General features: G+C 41.0%; 1 protein-coding gene across 1 annotated transcript in view; it reads left to right on the top strand.

Moving 5' to 3' along the window:
* KLHL14 (kelch like family member 14) overlaps positions 1 to 18,433 on the top strand; it is a 61,100-nt gene that overhangs the window by 14,859 nt on the left and 27,808 nt on the right. Inside the window, exons 3-4 of the mRNA XM_005418376.2 lie at positions 553 to 572; positions 1,534 to 1,655. Of these exons, the coding sequence (XP_005418433.1) occupies positions 553 to 572; positions 1,534 to 1,655 (142 nt within the window). The remainder of the gene's footprint in view (positions 1 to 552; positions 573 to 1,533; positions 1,656 to 18,433) is intronic.

Here is an 18,433-nt window from a genome sequence, read left to right as displayed (position 1 = left end):
AAAAGAAGATGCAGTTCTGCTACAAATGTGAATCATTGGGTCACCAGCACACATTCTAGGCAGCAGCTGGAGTGAAGCCATGAGTGTGCCTCAGTTGTAAAGCTCCCACTGCTGGAGTTCACTACTGAGCTTGGAGCTCCTGGGCGATGCTTTGACCCCACCATAAGCATCTCTGGCGGTAGGCTTAGGTTCCTGGTGTTCTGTGCCTTTATTGGCAGGGGTGTTTGCTGCGGACTGACACACAGAGTGCTACACAGGTGTTGTCATGCCTGGAAAAATGGTGTTTGACAAGGGTGCTTTCCATCAAATGCATGGTCCCACTGCACAGTCATTCATATGGATGGCTGTTTTCCAGGCTACATCACCTTCCTACCTAACAGGAACATTTTGAGCCTAGACCTTTATTTCAGTGCTATCTCACCCAAGCTGAGTATAACTGGTGAAAGTTCAATTATATGCAAAGTGACTATTAAAGCATCAGGGCTCATCTGGGGGTCTGTGCCTCCCCTCCAGTTTTCACTTACAATTGTGCTAAATTCCTTCATGCTGCAGAGAAATCGTATGTTCATCAGGTGGGGCATTGTAGGCCAGGGTGCAGATAACCACTTTTACTGCAGATGAGACATTGCAGTCCTGTTCTTAAGAACTGCCAGGCAGATTGGGAATCACGGTCACGGTTAATAGCAGCGAATTGCCAGCTCTTGATGGGTGGGTAGTCACTCCTTTCAGTGGTTGCCCCCTGGGGGAGAAGGTAGAAAAACAGAGGGAGGGAATTAGAGTGACTTTGCACAGTTGAGCAGGTTCATGCCGCTGGATCAGTGGCAAGCATTGGCAGGGCTCCACTCTGGGGAGGCTCACAACAACATCACAGTCTCATTTTTACCAATTGGTGTTGCTATAGCCAGTGGTGCACAGGGGGAGAGCAAAGACGAGGGGGGGAGCCGGGGGGGAGAATGAAAGCAAGAGTCTGGACTAAATTAAACAAACAAAAGTGCTTGTAAGTAGCATTTAACCCATAACCATTAGCCCAGTGCTGCTAATTGTACTAAACTATATGTCTGAAGTTCAGTGTGTGATTAAAGAGTTGGCTCACAAACTCTCTGCATAACCTTAATTTTTTCAAGGTTCTTTGAGTGTAGAATGGCTTATAATAATGATTTTGACTAATACGATTTTTGACATGCAACTTTAATGCTTAACCTTAGTACAACTCCAGAGCATTTCATGTGTATTCAGCTGTAAAGAGTGATGATTTAAAGGGATAATATAAGAAAAAGGTCGTTCTAGAATGAACCTCTAACAAATTGCATAAAGGAAGCTTATTATTCCATGAGTAGAGAGATACGCAGCTTTTCTGATCATTTTTCTGCTTGGTTCAAGAAATTGTTGAGACATGATTGGGAAAAGAAACACAAAAAAATGAAATAGAAAACTGCAAGCAGTGAACATTCTTTTGATGGTTATGATTTTGTTGCCACTAAAAATACTCCTCAGTAATGTGGTTGTTCATCTTTCCTCTTGTTTTGGGTGAAGAATTCGTTCCAATAAGAAAATGCTGTTATTGGTTGGAGGATTGCCTCCTGGACCTGACCGGCTACCCAGCAATTTGGTTCAGTATTATGATGATGAAAAGAAGACGTGGAAAATACTGACAAGTAAGTGGTTTATTTTTGTACAGTTGTCTTGATGAATTTAAAAACATGGTTAATCAAATTAGACACTTTATTGATTTGTTTCTCTTCAGAGATTTGTTTATGTATCACAAGGGGCTTCACAATGGAGCAATAAATTGAGATTGCAGAAGATGCTAATTTTATAATAGGATAGGCCTAAATTAACATTGGCTTAAAATCATTCCAGTAAGTTTTTTTTTAAGTAAACTTGTAAGTCTTTCAAGCTGCAACCTGAACCCATGCATATTTATGTATATATGAATAAAATCTGGTTTAGGAAAAAAAAAGGCATTTTTTTCAAGACATTTTTCTCAAGAGTCAGATCCCTGGTGAGCCATAGTACTAGAGCACACCTTTGATTCTGTTTTGCATTTTCATTTCCTTCTTCCAGCTTTATCTGTTGTCCACAATCATTAAAGAAAGGTTTCCTCTGTACTACCCTGCGTCCATTGCTGACAGAAGCATTGGTGGAATATATCAGCTACAATAAACAGTGCATGGAGGCTGCTATCACAAAATTCTTTCCTACCTTCTTTTAATAGTGGATTGGTTTTAGAGTAAGTATTTTGCCTCGAGCATCGAGATTTGGAACTTATTGTTATGTTGGTTGTGATTCCCAGTCTGACTTGGTCATGGAATCAAATCATAGCTTCTTGAGTGCAGCAGGCTGTGTGTGCATTAGTCCCCTTGTGGCTAAACTGGCTGCATTGGTCAATAAAACTAAATTTTAACTGTCAAAATTGCCCAAAGCAGTATAGATAAAATAATAAATGAGCAATTTTGATCCATAAATCAAAACCATACTTCTAAAACTGGACAACTGGTAAAACCTGGATTTCCTATTAGACCTGCTTTTTTTTTCCCCCACTAAAATACATTTTACAGAATTTTTTTCTTCTCCCTTATCCAAAGCCCTATAATGGCATACATCTACATTAATATTACATGCACAGATTAGGATGAAATTTTTTCTTTTAATTGCTATGATGCAGGACTTGAAATAAAGCCCTTGTAGACTGATTTTCTCCCATGGTAGATTAAGGAGCCTTTTACAAAGTGGCGCCACATAAAGGCTGTTTACATATAGATGATCTGGACTAATAGTTGGGAGCGTTGTAAAAGAATGACAATTAAAAAAGGTTATATGAAGTTTACATTATAAAAGTTTATAGCATCTGTGCCAGGGAGTATATTATGCTTCACATTTTTCAGAATAATGAGTTACAATACCCACCTCTGTAAACTACTTCTAAGAAAATCCTGAAGATGGTAAGTCAGAGAAAAATCAATGATACTGCCTAAGGCAGGTGTTTTTTTCATTTGCTGTGTCTAATCCAGTGGCTCAACAGGAGAGGCAGGAAGAATGGATCTCTTGCTTCAAGATCTGAACTCTCTACTGAATTAAAGTAGAAAGCTTTTTTTCCTGAGTCTTAACTAGCTGTAGATTATCAGATTTTGTAAGAATGGAATTTACTCAGCTCTTGGTTATTTACATTGTGTTGCAGTCTCCAAGAATGTGGGAAACTATCTGGAAGCGGGATACCTTAATGCTCTGGTTAAACGTCCATCTCTAGTGTTGGACCAACTGTCTAGAGATGTTTCAGGATAATTTTATGTAGAGAATTAAGTCTTTTCTGTGTTACCTTTAGAAATAGGGAAGAAAAGTTCTCTTTCCGTTATGGCAGTGCACATAACATTCTATGCTGTGGTTAAAACCAAGGCATTTGTTACAGTCCTGGCCACTCGGGTTCAAGCGTTTGCTGCTCAGCACTGGAAGCCCTGAAGGTCCCAGGATCTGTCCCAGTGCTGGCTGAGACAACAGCTGCCAAATACACAGCCCTCCTCTGACATGAGTAACCCTGTTCTTGCAAATCCTGCCAGAAAAGGATGCCCTCTTGGCCTGGGCTGAAGTTTGAAGAACACAGAGGAGAATGCCTGTCTTTTCACACTGAAAAAGGCAAAATGTTAGCAAGCATACTTTCTTAGAAAATATTTTACTACTTACAAAATGGTAACAATAACTATTAAAAAAAAAAGGTTGAAATAAGAGTTTCAAGTATCCCCTTTTTTTTTCTAACTTATGAGAGAATGGGAGATAAGTCCAAGCAGATCTTCTGTCCTTTCTGTAAAACATTGAAGAACTACAGCATAGGAGTGTAGGGACTTGAAGAACTGTGACTGAGAAATCTTAGGGAACGAAACAAACTGTACAGTCTTAAAACATAGTGGTAGTTCAGTGCAGCTGTGGTGTGCTATCAACATACTGTGACATTTACGGGGGGTGCAAATTTAAGGACATAGTTCTGTCTTTATTTATCATGTATTTTTTTTTGCAATTTAGGAAGGAGTTTTCTTTCTTTACCTTTTTACCTCTCTCTCAATCCACTATAGTCTTATCAGAGATATACAATCAGTAGCAAAGGCAGAAGATTTTTTCCTGTTTGTTTTTTTTTTTCTTATTTAGAAAGTACTTTCAGTCCCAATGCTGCAGTTCATTCTCAGCTTGTCAGTGCAAATGATGGGTTTGCTCCTTAGTGAATAGGGACAGAGCAAAAGCTATGTCCTGCTCATGAGGTTCTGTGATGGGAAAAATTTCAGTTCCTGTAGTCTGGTATTTCAAGATGTTCTATTTTATTATCGCCTTAGGTGTATTTGATTTTCTCTTGTTACAAAGCTTTTTCTTTAACCTTCTGGCTGCCAATAGGCTCCCCCACACACCAACAAAATGCCACATTTTGCACTTAGAGGCTTACTGACCCAATGTAAATGTGCACAGAAAGTCCCCCTCCCTTCCTCCAAACCCATTTGCGTTCCTCATTTTCTGCCCTCTGTGCCAGTGGCATTTAGGGGTAGGGATGGTGGGAAAGGAGCAAACACTCAATCCTGGGTGCAGTGGCAGGGCCATTGAGGAGGAGGTGGATGAGAGGAGCCCGAATCTCCTCTTGTCACTGTCCACTGAGAGGAGCCCCAGCAGTTACTCTCAGGGCTTGCAGACCCATTTGAGAGGGAGCTGCTTGCCTGTTTCCTTTTGCCTTCTCAGCAGGGAGAGTGGCTCACTTCTCAGCACTCAGTTGCTTAGGGCTCTGTGTCCTGCCTTGTGTGATGCATAAGGAGCAGGAGAAGATCAGCCATCAGGAACTACTGGCTCCATGGCACTGCAGCTGGAGCTGCAAAGATGGGTGCAGGTGGAACAGCACGAGCTATTGAGTATGACAGCTCAGCAGAGGAGCAATCTCATTTTGTTCCCTAGACAAGACTAGATCTATTGGCAGGGGATCCTGCCCACCTCTCTCTGCCTGGATAGCCAAAGCACCAAATGCATCAGTACTAATGGGAGTAATTCGAAAGGTATCAGGAAAACAACTTGCCTTGTTCATAGACCCAGGAGAGGAGGGGAAGCATGCACCCATTTCCAATTTTTTAATGTCATCATCTATAGGCAAGAATGCTATGGCTCAGGGGATCAGCAGATTTTTCACAGTCTAGTATTACTGTGTATTTTTCCTATCTGGTATTTCTCAGAGAGTTATTGTTTATATGTTGACAACATAGAGGCAGAATAAAGAGGAAAAGAAAGGAGTAAGTTAGTGGCATTCTACAAACATTTTTTGCCACCTAATTTTGCTTGATATGGGCACAATCCTAATCTGAGATTATTTATAATATTATGCACGTCATAATGTGTACGCTGGTATTTAATTTGAAGCACTTATTGCCCAGCGGTGCTTGAGCAAAGTCGAGGCTTTTATAGACTTTATGATAAAGTACAGCAAATATCTTCACTGCATGGTTTCTTTTCAGGCTTTGCCTACATGTGCACAAGCACTGTTCACTTTTTAGCTGGGTACTTACTACATAGGTCACATAGCAGCAACAGGCTACCATTGCCCAATGACAGAAATGGAACAGCTGAAGGGGGTATGACAGTCCTCAGTAACAGCAAAAGTTCTGCTCTGTTAATGGGTTTTCATTATTCTGTGATATTTTGTAGTCTTCATAACTACTTACTGGATGTGGGGCTTTGGTGGGGGAGTCTCTGTGTCACCACCTCATACCTCACTGCTCAGAACCAGCCACTGCTGCTTGCGTTTTAATTACCAGTTATGGTCCTGCCAGGAGCCTAATTGTGTTTAATTCTAGAACTCCTTTGGTTGTTTGTTTTAACTGCAACGTTTAAGATTAATTAAACTTTAAGGAAGTGAAACAATGTTTTGTTTGTTAGAGTTATTCTATAATAATTGCAAAATCCAGAGCCTATAAAGATTTTTTGTGTTCAGAATTGCATAGCTTTCCCAAAAACCCTACTGCTAAGGCAATGATGTATTACTTTCACTTTCATTATATGTTTTTAATCAGAGCGTGACTTCACACTAGACAAAGCGATGCTTTATGCATGGTCTCCCTTGTTTTTTGCTAAAATCTTTTGACATGATTAATTTTACTTTAATGCTTTTGTCTTGTTGTAATGGTAAGGATGATGGGTATAAACCAGGGCAAAAAAATACATGCTTTTCTGTCATAATGCTTCTAAGCATTTAAAAATATATTAAATGAAAGAAAAAAGTATTACGAGAGAATGATCTAACTGGAATTAAATTTCTTGCTATGTGAACAGAGAACGCAAGAAATAAATAAAAATGACGCAGTCATTGTTTTAGGTGAGGTTCTTTTGCAGTTTTTTCTATAGCAATTTATCCATCTGTCTGATTGGAAGTGATGACTAGAAGAGAAATTGGGTCTCATAGGTTTCTAGATATACAGTGGTTCCTTGCTTCAATCTAAAAATTCCTTTTTCTCTGAAGCACAAAGGTAAAATGTTGGAAGCATTACTGAACTCCTACATGGCATGTTCCATCCATGTGAAGCTGCAGCAGATACTGTTTTCATATAAATGCTTTGTTTTTCAATGAGATGTTAATTGTAAAATTGCTTAACTTCCCTAGTTCACCTTATCATGTGGGTGAACCACAGAGAGAATTCAGTGAACTTCATAATAATGGCAAATATATGTATGGGCCATAATGCATTTATGCTTAGGGATTGCACTAGGTTTGGATTTTAATCCAGCATAAAAGCCAACATCATTGTCCAATGAGAACTGTCTGATATTTTTTGGGGAAAGACAGGGAAATATCCAGGAATTTGACAGATTGGAGAGTTTAGTCAGGATGATCAGCACCTATTTTCAGGTTTCTTCTTCTTTTTTCTTCTTCTAGTTATCCCTTAGTCTTTTTTTCTGTTTGTCTTGGCCTTCCTGCCCTTTGCTAGGTATGTTTAAGTCAGCTGTGTTTGGTCCATGTGTAAAGACAAACAATGAAGCAGGCACCTTGATTTCCTTCCCAATCCCTCTCCTTTCTGCCAGCAGCAATCACACAATGTTAAAGAGTTGTCATCTTCGTCTGCTTCCCTGACCATAATGAGCAGTCAGAAACATTTTCACCCTTGATGCTCTGATAAAGGCAGTCCACCTTTTCCTTCCTTCCCCAGGCTGGCTGTGCTTTCATTTTTACATGAGGCAATCCCCTGCAGGTAGTCTGGTCTGAATACAACATATGTTATTTCTGTCATTTTGACTTGTTAAATTTCCCTTGAATATGTTCTGTGACAGTGCAGCAGTCCTCTGTTTTCAGTAACAACATTTTTGCATGTCAGCCAGCATTTAGGCATACTGATGGTTCTCAAAACCCTTTGAACATCATTATTTATGTACTTTATCCAAAGGGAGGTCGAGTGAAAGGAATTATAATTGTTTACTTCAAAGTCAGCAATAGAGAACCCAGGTCACTCCAGTCCCCAGCCTGCATTGTTTCTGCTGGAATAGGTCATATGTCTTCTTCCATGTTTTCTTTGGCAGTTCTGTGGTGCTCAGTTGTATCAGCCTTTCCTATACTGAGTGATACTTTGCCTTTCCTGAGGAAATTAATAACAAAACTCATGCTCCTCCTTTTCTGAAATGTCTTTGGAATCTCTGAGACCTTCTCAATCCTTCATGCATTGGAGTGTTTTATCCAGTTTTCTATTTTCTAAGTTGGCTACTTATAAGACAAACAGTATGATTATAGCTCACATCAGAGGTTCTTGGAAGAAATTTTCAAAGGCTTAAGTGTCAGCTTGAGTACTTACTAGATGTGTCTACACATTGTGCCTTTGGAAATGTGGTATCTTTCAAGTAAATACATTCAATCACTGTAAAGCTTTTGCTTTTTTGAAGAAGGATATTAGAAGCAAAGTTTTTCTCCCTCAATTTACCCCAAAACAGTTGGTAACTGAATAAAAGAAGTGGTGTTTGCAAAAATGGTATGAAATCAGGTGGGCAGGTTGTCTTGATAAATGCTTGTTTTAATTTCTTTCCCCCCCCCCCTTTTTTTTTTTTTTTTTTGTAGTTGTGAGAATAGTGCACACTTAAGTTAGTCAAAAAATGTGTCTTGATGAGCACTTCTTGGCAGCCCTGATAAATTTCATCTCTCTTACTCCATTTATCCAGCAGTTGGGGATGCTGCAGCTTCTGCTTCAGTGCTGTGTCAAGGATGGTTTCAGCACTGCATTGAAAAGCTTGAGCAAGCATTAGCATATTGCTAAGCCAGTAGTCTTTATATTACCCACTAGATAGGTTTAGTAAATGTGGTAGATGTATGTAGAAGTTGTACAGGTGCACGTATGCACATGCTTCTATGCATCTTCCTTAATGAAACACATGGATTGCACTGAAAGCTAATTTTAAAACATAAATTCCATCCATATTTTTCATACTTAGACCCTTTTAAAAGGTTCAGAAGCAGGAAAATACAGTCACAAAGGAAGAAAGATTCACACACAGAAAACTTGGCTGGTTGGTGTGACTATCCAGCTTTAAGCCTGGATTTAGGAGATTAATTCAAGGTGGTCATACACACTGCCAATACACTACGTTTTACACCTACAGGGAAGTAAGAATATAGAAGTGAGGAACAGAAATACAGTGAGGAGTATTTTTCTACATGTGACATAGCAGAGGTTAACCACAACTCCCATTCTGAGGATGATGCGTGGGAGTTCAGCTGTGCAAGTGCCATTAATGGCACACGCCTGCGTGTCTAAGAGCAAGGCAGAAGTCTGAGAATGAGTAAAACATAGCGGCTGAAAACGTAGCAGTTTCTCACAATGATTGCGTTATTGATATGTTAAATATTATTTTCTTCTGCACTGCCATTTGAGATAAGTTTCAAGAAATGTCAGCCCTCTTTCAGCATGTTTTTGTTTTTGATTACAATGTTGTCAGCTTCTCCATTTACACAAGTGTTACTAGATTGTTTCTTCTATTCCCTGTGCCTTACTTGTAAATGTGTTATGTTGTAAATTCTGGATAGCTTTCTATTCCTGTGTTCCCAGTGCCTACACATCTTGCTGGGGTGTATCTTTGAAACAAGTCTTTTCACTGCATTCAGTCTGTTTGTGCTAAAGCTCTCAACAGTCTTTCAGCTTCTCTTGGCTGCTCTCTGTCTTTTGTTATGAACTTGTGAACACCCACCTGTGTGGAAACCAGGCTGTTCATTTCCTTTTGCATATACAAAGATGCCTGAAGCTACCTACTCATCTTCATCCTCAAAAATGCCATTGGCAAACAGCTACTTCCAGGGAGAGTCCATAAGTGTTACCTGAATGTCCTATTCCCTGCCTGTGCTCAGCCAGGACCCTTTGTGGTTGAAAACCTGAGGAGGATGAGAGAACAGGGCACAACCCCCTTCCAAAACGGTGAGGAGTGCCCCTTCCTCAGGCAGGGCACTGAGGCAGTGGAGAGCTGAGTAAGAAGGCAGCAGGGGTAAGACAGGTGAGTTACCCCATGATTGGTGCCATTTTCACAGCAGATGCTGCTGTCAGGCTGCTGTGGCGACATCTTACAAAGAAAGGTGCTGGCTCCTGGAGATGCCACTCCTTGCTACATCCTTGCAAGGGCATCAGAACCTTTGACTCAAAGCCTTCCTCCTGGATCACAGAGCTTACCTTTTTCCAAGTCATCTTTCAATTTAAGTTACATATCTTTGCAGATGGGTTGAGGATGACAGTTCCATTTTGCAGCAACTTCTACTGCTTAGTTCCAAGGCAAAATGAAAAAAATATTTCAAATGTTTAGGAGGCAAAACCATAGTCACATCAGAACATCCCTTCTCTTCTCAATATCTCTTGTGAAAGAGGGTTGCAGTTAGAGCACAATTTTTTAGATTGTGAATTCTTCATATATGTCCCAAGGGGTATCTCACAGCTCCACCAAAGTTTTGTCAAGCTTTGGAAGGCTAACTGCAAACCAGAAACTGCCTAGCTACAAATGACAAGTTGCTTTGACTTCACCAGGTGATCAACAGAATGTAGATACGTGGGCTTAATGCTGCCCAAGAGGCTCTGCAACATTTTGAGTCCATCTCAGCCTATGGGCATTGTCTGTCTGCTATGTACACACATCTAGTCCAGTAGGAGCTGGGAGCTGCCTTGTCCTGTCTTCTGTCCAAAGCAAGTGTCTCACCAGGCTAGATACAGATTTCAATAAAGTCACATCATTTCTACATCACCAAAATGTTCTCACCAGACCTGTTTGTGTAGGTCCCTCAATACTATATGGCCACTGTCTCTAAAAAAATCAACCATCTGGAATAACTTTAACACAAAATTATATGTCACTGCAAATTCAGTGCTCCCTGCTTTCTGGTTTTTAGTTAATTCCAGGTAAAATTTGTGTGTTTATTCTTACCTACTTGCTCTGGGATTTAGGTAGCATTAATGGGAGCTGGGCACGTATGGAGATGAAAATGAACTCAGGTGTGTTTCTAGAGTCTTTGGAAAGCATTCCCTTTTCCAGTGGTTAATGTGGCATTTATATAAAATGGGTTGAAAACAGGATGGCAGAACTCTTCTAGCTGGGTAAAATGTAACAATAAAAAACTCTCATTGAAATCCTCCAATTTCTTTGAGAGATTGGTACGTTTTATGAATTTTCTCCTCTGAAATGTTATTAAAAGGCAGTTTCTTTCTCAGAAGTGTTTTGTACACAATTATTTGCAATACAGATTTTTGAAGCCTGCCTTAGCTTTCTCCATTTTTCTAACTGCTTTAGTGGTAAGAAGTGAACATTTTGCATCCTTGACTTTATTTGCTGTTGTATGTTCTTACTGTGTTGTACAGGCTCATTATTTATAGGAAGTCATTCTCTTTTCAATTTTCCTCTATTTTGTCACAGCTTAAGTTCCTTTCTCCCTTCCCTTCCCATCCCTTTCCCCTTCCCTACTGCCCCCCCTACTCCCTTACCTTCTCCCTTTTTAAGACACAAATAAAATTTATTACATACTTGAGAAAGGTTTTCTCTGAGCTTTCTGTCTCATACCAGGTGTTGTATGAGCTACTGCTTTGATTTAACTGAATGTTGGAGTATCTGCAGGAACAGACTAATATGTCTTTACAGGGATGGGTTTTGGTATGTTGTTTTGTCATATTTATATATTGTGATTCTGCTCCCAAATGGGGATTGTGCTACTATACAGGGTATGCAACTGCAGAATGACTGTTCACACCGAGAAAAAAAGTGTTAACAAATTGAATAGTAATGAATTAACCTGCAGAAAAAGCATTTTGCCCTAGTACACAGAAACCCTGCATAACTAGAGCATATAATTTTAAATGAAGCAGGCTCTAGGAATGCCTCAATGGATGTGATGTCGACAGTAGCTCATAATTCATGGATATGAATTATGGCTGAATATCAGGAAAAAACTTCCTGACATTGAGATCTATTAGGTTGTGGAATAATCTCCCATGGGAAATGGTGGAAATCCCATTGCTTACAATCAGACTGAACACTGGGAAAGGGACAAATCCTGGCCTGGCCTCAATCTTTTAGGGCAAATTAATTGTTTTAACATATGCCTTCCCATCAGTCTAGACAAGTGGTCTCTTCTGGTATTTGCCAGGCAAGAGCAACAAAGGCCACCCCACAGCTGTGCGGCCTCTGCTTGTGAATAGATCACCCCAGGCTGAAAAAAAGGGGTGCCTGTGAGCCCCTCCAGAGCTGTTCTGGAGAATTACTCTGATGGCTTCTTGGGGGCTGAGTGTGAAATAAGCGGGGCTGTGTTTTTGGCATGGAATGGTGGCTGGTTTCCTGCTGCAGTGTCCTGGACTAACCTGCATGTGAGGGCTCTGGTGGGTGAGCAAGCCCAGCATTCCAGCTGTTTGGCATGAGAGATCCCACTCAGGTTCCTTAAGGCCACAAAAGGGAATAGGAATCTTTTCCACAGTGCAAACATCTGTTTTCCATGGAGTGGGTAAGCTACCCGAGCGTTCCCTGGGCTCAGCAAACGCTCAGAGCGGCCAGTGGCTGATGCAAGCCTGTCGTTTGCAGCAACAAATTATCTGTGACTGAATCATCTTAAAAATTCCCATTTTATTACAAGTAGATAATGTATTTAATGCACACTATTTAGCTTTAATTTGGAGGGGGGGAAGTCTTCAAGTCTTGAGATGGCTGTGGCTAAAACTATTAAATCAAGCTTGTTTCCTTGTGAGCAGAAACTGCAAGTAAATGCAAGTGATGGTTTTGCAGTGATGACATTAATGTGTTCTGATTATTTTAAATATATATCTACATATACATATATATATGTATGTATATGTATATTTAAATATATATATATATATTTGTTAGTCTACAATAAAAAAAAACCAAATCTGTTCCTTTCTTTCTGATCCTGCAGCTCTTTGACATTCCTTTTATGTCACTTCAATCAGAAAAGTATCTTTTACATTTCTTACAAAACACATATCAATCTCTCTCTCTCTCTCTACATATATATATATATTTATATATACACACATATATCTGTGGATTGAAAAAAAGGTTTGACTCCAAAACTTACTAGAAGATGGTAAAAGAGTTTACCTATAGACTCTCTCCAGAGGACTGCAATTATTTTGCAGTAATTTCAAAACACACACACACACACACACACACACACACATATATATATATGTGGATTGAAAAAAAGGTCTGACTCCAAAACTTACTAGAAGATGGTAAATGTTCCTCTTAGGCTAAGCAGCAAAAGAAAAATTGAGAGAGAAATGTGCTTGCACCACTTTGGGGTGGGGAGGCTTGGCAAATTATGTTGTTAGAAATCATTAAAATATATTTAAATAGAATTACCATGGTGAGTGATGTATGAGCCATGTTTCTTCTCTTCTCCTCCCTCCCCCCCACCCAGTTTTACATGCAGAATAACAAAGTGTGTGGCTCCAATCTGTACTCAGCAGCAGCTGCTTGCTTGTTGGTCAAGAATTGCAGCTGCTCTATGTGCACGGCCTTAACCAACATACACACCATATGTAAAAGATACTTTTCTGATTGAAGTGACATGAAAGGAATGTCAAAGAGCTGCAGGATCAGAAAGAAAGAACCAGATTTGTTTTTTTTTTTCTTGATTATAGACTAACAAAAAATAAGTCCAATTAAAAAGAAGTCTTCTGCCCTCATGCATATGAAAGGCATTGTGCAGGCATAACTAAGGCAGAATTTGACTCCCAAATTAACTCATTTGCTGGATGCAAAACCAAAAGAAAATCCTTATGTCCAGTTTATAAGTGTATATAATGAAAAACTGCAACAGCAGAAAAATGTATTCATATTATATCTTTAATTCAGCAAAGTATTAATCACACTGATGTTCAGCAGCCTGTTTAAATACATGCTTAAGTACTTTACTAAGTACTGCCTGTAAACAGCTCTATATGATGGTGCATTAACACAGGACAGAGTTTATCTATAGACTCTCTCCAGAGAACTGCAATTATTTTAAGTACCATGGCAGCCAGTAGCACAGAGCTGGATGATCTGTGGTGTCCAAATCCCAGCCTTCTGGCTGGTCCTCCTGCAGCCCTTGTCTCCCAGCTGCATTACCATTGATGTCCACATCCACTCGTTTAAACTTTGTTTTATTCAGCAGAATCACCACTGCTGGAATCAGCTGGGCATTTACTGGCTCCCATTAACTTCAGCTCCAGGAAAGAGAGACATGTTCAGGGCGGAGATGTCCCATGTAAGGGTTTATCCAGCCTCCAGCTTAAGTCCTGTTAATGTGCAGGATGTTTTAGGGGTTTTCTGCACCAGGACATATTTCACCCAGCAAGATTGGAGCCACTGTCCTTTTTTTTTTGTCAGCTCCCATGCTTTCTCTAGCACTGCTCCAAGAAATGATCACTTCAGCACTCAGAAATTTGATTTTTCTTAACTGCAAAGATTTACAATGTCAATAAAGCCCTGACATAGCATCCGTTTTCCTGAAGCCATGATTTGGCTTCACTCCAGCAGCTTTATTTTAGCAGCCTGGCTTTTCCTCAGAGAGGCAAGGCTGCCATGGACAGGGGTTCCCCCCAAGCTAAAGCATTGGTGGCCACCTGAAGTACTTGCAGTCACTTCAGGGCTTTCATTTGAAACTTTCAGTATTGGAAAATAATTCATTGTCATCGGAGAAAATAATGGAGGGAAAAGTGTTCTGGCTTCACATGGCACAAAGTAGTGCTGTTCAGTGGGAATGAAGCTACATCCTGACACCATGTTGTTTCACCTCTTCTTCTGCAGTCCCTAATTATCTTACAGCAGTATGCAAAAAAAATGTTCTTGAGGGCTCTGTGTTTCCCCTGAGGCTCAGAGGTTCTGCAGGGTGCTGCAGGGTTAGGCCTCTGTGGCTGCTGGAGTGGCCCAGGGGTGCAAAGCCAGGGATGGGAATCCTCTTCCTCTTCACAAAAGCAAGGCTGCAAAAGTATCACCAAAGTGGGGAATGAATGATTACACACCAGTTTTGGGTGTCAGGAGCCCTACAGAGGGTGCAGGTGGGGTTGAGGAGTGGCTGGTTTTGGTTGGTTGGGTTGGACAATGAGGGCAGACACCAGAGCTGCTCACGAGTCCATAGCTGGAATCCTTCTTGGGTGGCCTCCAGAGGCTGGTGCAAAAATGTCAAGCAAGTGTAGCAGGAAGATAAAAAACCTCACACAAGCAAAGGAGAGTCTGGGCTATTTAGAGGTAAGCAAAGAGAATGGTGTGGACCAAATTCATATCACTCTGTGAAAACTATTTGTGAAATGTGTTAAGAATTAAATGTCTGTTGTACTTGTAAATGATTTGTGGTTATACAGTAGAGCAACCCACAGACAGATACTAAAAACTGGGAAGAAATATTCGATTTACCAATTTTTTATCATTTTATATGCCTTTTTAATGCATTTTTTTCCCTGCCACTGGTGGATACAGTACCTACTGAACTCAAGCCCTTGACCTGGTGCAACTGGGACCTTTAAAACAAAGGAGAACTCAAGAGCACACCAGTTGGGGCTAGGTCAATAACATGAAGTTAGTTCAGTTATCACTGCACCACACCATAACAATTTTGGTACTCACAGTTCTACCCTGGGACTGTCCCCTGAGAGCACAACAATAATGCTGCCCTTTGTCACGGGCCCAAATAAAGCGTAACTGAGTACCTAATTCTGATTACTTCAGGGAACTTGCTGCAGAGTTACATTAGCTGTGTTGCCAACAACTTTATCTCTGATCTTGCACATTTAGTATATTAAGACAAAGCTGTGTGATTCAACTGATTGTTTTCAAATGGGAGGTTTTGATCTTATGGTTGAAAATTAAAAGACAATTGAAAGCAAATTGAGGAAAGTAAATTGAAGGGGCATCAAGCATATGTAGTGTCTTGGATATAGTGGTGTGGCTTGTAATTTTTGAAAATGCTTTGGGTTATCAGCACTTGTACTGTAGAGTGGAGAACAAATAACTAAGCCTTCATGGTAATATGATTTGAAGGCAAAAATTTTGGAAACTTGCTTAGTATTCATTTTTATCAAAACTATGTTTATGCACCCTGGTGCTGCAATAGGAATGAATTTATTTGTGAAGATCCAGTGAAATGGATCTCAGCAAGTGTCCCAAACACGTTTTTGCAGTTGGTCAGATGCTCCACATATTGCAGAACACCAAAAAGTACTTTATATCAGAAAACAAAATAAATCAGAGGAGTTACCATTTGAAAGCTTACATACAGCTGATCATGTGGAGCTGTCTTCACAGGCTTAATCGCTAAAATTTGACTTTAAAGACTCTACAGAATTTTAACAAAGTTATTTCTGCAATAAATATTCGATACTGCTTCTTGAGATATGCAGAGTCAGTGCAAAATTTCAGAGTTTTAGTAGTGTATAAATAGGGTACAGTGGGATAAAGAGTAGGTTGCTTTCATCAGCTCATTTTGCAGGTGGTTGCTATTCTTGTCACCTGTGGAAGTTTATTGAGTCAGGATCTTGTGTAATTCTTTTGTGGCCAAAGAGATCCAGTCGATCTGCTTTTCCTCGAGGTAGCGTTGAGTAGGCGAGCCACAATTCCTGCTAGTGCTGTGTTCCTAAGTGGTTACAAATGTAAGGTAAAATGTGCTCATTTAAACAATGTAATCAGTGCTTAAGGTAGTTTAAGCTAGTGGCTTCTTCTAATTGTAAAAGGCTAGGAGCAATTACCACAGCCCAGCTGATAAGTGGTGACTGCCTCAAGCACAGTGCTGCACCAAAGCAATAGCGTTGATCATCTGTTCGTGCTCTGTAGTATGAGCCAAAAGTGTTTGTATCAGTGGTAACCTAATTTGTGTAAAAACACATTTATTTTAGCCAGATGTGGATCAGCAGTCTCCATATTAATATATATGATCAAATGCACTGCACTTGGGATTATATTCTGTCTATTAATTTATATAAAGACTGCAAACTCCTTAGGCAGGATCGGTCTGTGTTAATGTCCAGGAGTGATGCACTGCACATTTTACCAGCATTTTTGCAATGAATTAAAAAAAAACAACAGCTCAAATGCACTTTCTTGTTTTATTTCCTTTGTGTTTCTTTTTCTGCCACATTTTTTACCTCTGCTTCTCTTTGTGAAAGTCCAGATTCATCGGGAATGAAAGTTATGAAAGTTAAATTGAGTTTTCACCTGCAGGGTATGTGACAGGACTCACTGTTGGGCAGGCACATATCTGTCTGCCTGTGCTCCTCTCCCAGTTCACAACTCAAGTGCAATCCTGCCAAATCCAAGTCCTGCACTGACACTTGGGTATATTGCCCCTGCATGTGGCTCTTTCAAGGTGGTTTTTGAGACACTTGCAGGGAAATCAGTCTTTGCAGTATTGTCTGTGACAGACTGCAAAATTCAAGTTGTTCCATTGCTGGGGTAAAGAGGAGAACAGAGGGTGTGGTTACCCCTGTGAGAGCAGTTTCCAGCACTGAAAATTTTTCCTTATATAATCCTTTTGTTGTATTTTTGTCAAGGTTTAATAAACCTTTTTAAATTTTCAAAGTGGGCAGTCATTTCTCACACCCCTGACTGTATTGCTGCCCTGTGTTAGGAGCACCCCCAGCAGCTGCTCTCAGGTACTCTTCCTCTGCTGAGCAGGGGGACTTTCCCCATTTTCCATACAAGGAAAAGAAAAGACTGACTTCAAAATCATCCTGGCTTTTTGCTCTCCTTCTCTTGGCCTCGGAGAAGGAGTCTGTGTGAGCTGACAAGGCCAGGCCAGGTCATGAGAGGGTACTGTGCAGGGGATCTAGGGTGTTGGTATTTTTGTGAGAAGCTAGAAGAAGCTGGATGGTGGGAAGGAGTGTTTGATTGTATTTTATATACAGGTTTAATATAAGTATTGTTATTGGGATAGATGGTGCCTTCAGAGGGACTATTCATCTTGTAAGCTGTTGGGGAAGAGTGAGAGAAGACATAATTTAGCAGTGGTGGAAATGCAGGTGAATAAAGTCCCTTCTCTCCTTCCTGGATGGACTAGACATGTTTCAGCTTCATGATGCCTTCTCCAAAAGATCATTCTTTGGGAAGATGAGAAGAGAGCTGTAATCTGGCCACCATTATGCAGTTCAGTTGGGAACTAGCTGAGTAAAGCACTGGCTTCCCATTGGAAAGGACTGACTCTTTTAGAAAGGATTTTTTTTCCCTTTAATTCTGTAGTTATCTTTTTTTTTGGGGGGGGGGGGTCACAGTTTCCTCACGTCCTCTTTTCTCTTCCTTACCCCTGTAATGAGGAAGCATGCTCTTTGCTAAAAACGAGCACGTTGCTTTTACCTAGCTTCCAGATCATTATTGAGAGCGAGAGGGAGAGAGATTTGGCGGTGTATTGGCGGGGACGGGAACCGTGCCTGCTGTGTTTCACTGGGACTGGCGCGTGGAGTAGAAAAGCAGATGTGTGTGGACTGCCAGGGAAATCACAGACTGATCCTTGCGCAGTCTGGGTTCGAGGAGCTGGGACAAGACGAGGCAAAGCAGGTATGACTGATACCCGTGCCAAAGCCTGAGCACCTGCCGTGCCCATTGCAGGCGGCGGCGGCTCCGCATCCGCCAGGATCGACGCACCGAGCATTCCCGGGGGTTTGTGTACTCCGTTTGATTTCTTCCCTTTCACGCCGAACACGAGGAACAAGCAGAAGTGAACTGCTTGGGAGGAAGCTGGCTATGCCTTTTTTTGTGCTGCGTTTCACCTCTTTTGTTTTTTGGTTGGCTGCAGAACCTGAAGCCAAAAGATGACTGAAACGCCTCTCGCCGGGGAGGGGGGAGCCGGGCACGCCGCACCCCATCTAGCGGCTTAGCCTCGCACTGCCGGCGGGAGGGAAATGCGGCAGCTCAGGGAGGAAGAGCAGGAGCAGGAGCAGGAGGAGGAGGAGGAGGAGGAGGAGGGCTCCCGCTACCCCGGCCCTGA

This window comes from Geospiza fortis, unplaced genomic scaffold (genome assembly GCF_000277835.1).
Source record: "Geospiza fortis unplaced genomic scaffold, GeoFor_1.0 scaffold53, whole genome shotgun sequence".
Taxonomy (NCBI): Eukaryota; Metazoa; Chordata; class Aves; order Passeriformes; family Thraupidae; genus Geospiza; species Geospiza fortis.
Note: the sequence above shows the minus strand (reverse complement) of the source record. Positions and strands in the feature narration are given on the sequence as shown.